This window comes from Solanum stenotomum, chromosome 1 (genome assembly GCF_019186545.1).
Source record: "Solanum stenotomum isolate F172 chromosome 1, ASM1918654v1, whole genome shotgun sequence".
NCBI classification, from domain to species: Eukaryota; Viridiplantae; Streptophyta; class Magnoliopsida; order Solanales; family Solanaceae; genus Solanum; species Solanum stenotomum.
Window position 1 is genome coordinate 51,531,309 of NC_064282.1, and position 3,049 is coordinate 51,534,357.

The following is a 3,049-nucleotide window of genomic DNA, read 5'->3' on the forward strand; positions in this document are numbered from 1 at the left end:
ATCAGCTATTTGAAGATCACTGGACACATGTGGAAGAGTAATGACTCATTTATCTATAGCTTCTCGTATATAATGACAATCCACTTCGATGTGTTTGGTCCTCTCATGAAAAACGTGATTAGTAGCAATCTGAATAGCACTTGTATTGTCAGCGTGGAGAGGAGTAGGATGAGATTGGGAAATCCAATCTCCGCAAGTAATCCACAAAGCCATACAATCTTGGAGCAAGCAGTAGACATGGATCAATATTCAGCCTCTGTTGAAGATTTTGACACACGATCTTGCTTTTTACTCTTCCAAGATATCAATGACTCTCCAAGAAACATGCACCAACTAGAGACTGAACGACGAGTATCAGGACATCCCGCCCAATCAGAATCACTAAAAGAATTAAGACGAATAGGAGAACCACTTGGAAAGAACAATCCACGAGTAGATGTTCCTAGAAGGTACCGAATGATGCGACGAACAGCCACCAAGTGGAGATGATGGGGAGCTTGCATAAATTGACTAACTTGTTGAACTGCAAAAGAGATATCAGGCCTAGTAATAGTAAGGTAATTTAGACTCCCAACTAATTGTCGAAATATAGTTGGATCAGGAAGAAGATCGCCTTCCTCACGACGATACTTGATATTCATTTCCAGTGGAGTATCTACGGAGGAGGAAACTTGAAGACCAGCTAAAGAAATCAGATCCTGATTATATTTGTGTTGGTTTAGAAATACACCTGAAGCAACATTATGAACTTCCAAACCCAAAAAATAAGTAAGAGTGCCAAGATCTTTCATATGAAAAGAATCTTTAAGCTGCTGTTGGAGGCAAGTGATTAGTGAAGAATCAGTTCCTGTGATAATAATGCCATCTACATACACCAAAAGAAGAACACAACTTGTAGATGTTTTCCGAAGAAACAAAGATGAGTCATATTTTCTCTGCTCAAAAGAAAATTGTAGCAAAGTAGACCAGAACTTATCAAACCAAGCTCTTGGAGCTTGTTTTAATCCATATAAAGACCGCTTCAACTTGCATACATCTGATGTAGGTGATGAGAACAAACCAGGTAGAGGTTTCATATAAATACCTTCTTTAAGATCACTATGGAGAAAAGCATTTTTGACATCCATTTGATAAAGAGACCAGTTTTGTGAAACAACAATGGCAATAATAGTTCGTACCATAGTCATTTTGGCTATGGGTGCAAAAGTCTCCTCATAGTCACCCCATACTCTTGTCTGTTACCAAGAACAACCAATTGAGCTTTGTACCGATCAAGAGTTCCATTAGAATGAAGTTTGATTGAATAAACCCACTTACATCCAATAGGGAGGACATTTGAAGGACATGAAACAATGTCCTATGTGTCATTTTCTTTAAGAGCCAAAAGTTCTTCCTCCATTGCTTTCTGCCAACATTCATGCTTGGAAGCTTGTGTGTAACAAGATGGAACAGATATGTTGGATAAAGTAGAGGAAAAGCCATACCAATTGGGAGTACGAGATACTCTTGTAGATCGCCGAGTAGGCTCAAGAGGACCAGATCTTGAAGAATTCTCAGATTCTAGTTGCGGATCAGTGTCGGGATAGGGTAAAGTTGGCCGACGTCGTTCATACACAAATCCAGGTTTGAACCTCTTAAAGGAAGATGATAAATCCTCAAAAGTAGGAAGAAGAGGAGAAACAGAAGATGAATCTACAATCGTAGGAAAGAAATATTGATTCTCAAAGAAATTTGTGAGAACATGGATCATAGCAAATAAAACCTTTTTGTGAAGTACTATAACCCATAAAAGCACATTTAGTAGATTGTATAGAAAATTTATTGCGTTGCGAAGGAGGCAAATGCACAAAACAAACACAACCAAATGTATGAAAATCACTATAGTTAGGATTTTGGTGATAAAGACGAAAATATGGAGACTCAAGATTTAGCACTGTAGATGGCAATCTATTAATTAAATAGACAGTAGTAGACAAAGCTTCCACCCAATATTTAGATGGTACAGATGACTCAATCAATAAAGTACGAGTGACATCTAAAAGATGCCGATTTTTTCATTCAGCAACTCCATTTTGTTGTGGTGTATATGGGCAAGAGTGTTGTGAGACAATCCTTTTGTCAAGCAAGAATTTTTTGAATTCATAAGACATATATTCTCCACCAGAATCAGATCTTAATAATTTGATGCATGTAGAAAATTGAGTCTCAATGTAAGCCAAAAATGTCTTGAACATGGAAAATACCTCAGATTTGGATCAAAGAAACTACACCCATGTAAACTGACTATAATCATCTATGAATGTCACAAAGTATTTGAAATGAGCATGAGAAATAATTGGTGAAATGCCCCAAACATCACTAGGAATGACATCAAAACACTATGTAGCACGACTACCAAAATTAGGAAAAGGAATAGTTTTACTTTTGCCTAATTTACAAGTAGAACAATCAATGGAAGCAACTGAAAATTTATTTTTATTTCCCAATAAACCAGAATTTGATAAATGAGACAACACAATAGAATTTGGATGTCCTAGATGCTTATGCCAAACCTCAGTTTTACTAGCAGTAGAAGTACAAGCAAAAGATAGAATAGGAGGAATAGAAAAGTGTATAGGAAACAATCGTCCAACTTTAGGCCCCTTCGCGATTATTGTCCCCGACACCTGATCCTAGACAAGACAACCATTACGAGAAAAAATCACATCACAATTGTTATCTACCAATTGTCCAACTGAAATAAGACTAGTTGAGAGCTTTGGAGAAACAAAAACATTCTTGAAAGTTGGAGTAATGTCCCCAACCTTGGTAATGTGTAAATTACTACCATTGGCAATTTGTATTTGTGATGGACCTTGATACTTACGAACATTTTTTAGGATGCTCGTTGAGTTGGTCATATGATTGGAAGCGCCTGAATCAACAATCCAAAAATTAGATGTAACATCATTACCTTGTAATCCCAATGCTGAAAAGGCTGACACGATCATTTGTTGTACCATTTCAGGAGTAAGAACTTGTCTACAAGAGAAGTTATCATCAGTGGAAC

At 37.0% G+C, this 3,049-nt stretch overlaps 1 protein-coding gene across 1 annotated transcript; it reads right to left on the reverse strand.

Moving 5' to 3' along the window:
• Positions 1-242: 242 nt before the first annotated feature.
• On the reverse strand, positions 243-1,187 carry LOC125854215 (uncharacterized mitochondrial protein AtMg00810-like). The gene has a single exon (XM_049533698.1). The coding sequence runs from the start codon at positions 1,185-1,187 to the stop codon at positions 243-245; it is 945 nt and encodes a 314-aa protein (XP_049389655.1).
• Positions 1,188-3,049: the final 1,862 nt, after the last annotated feature.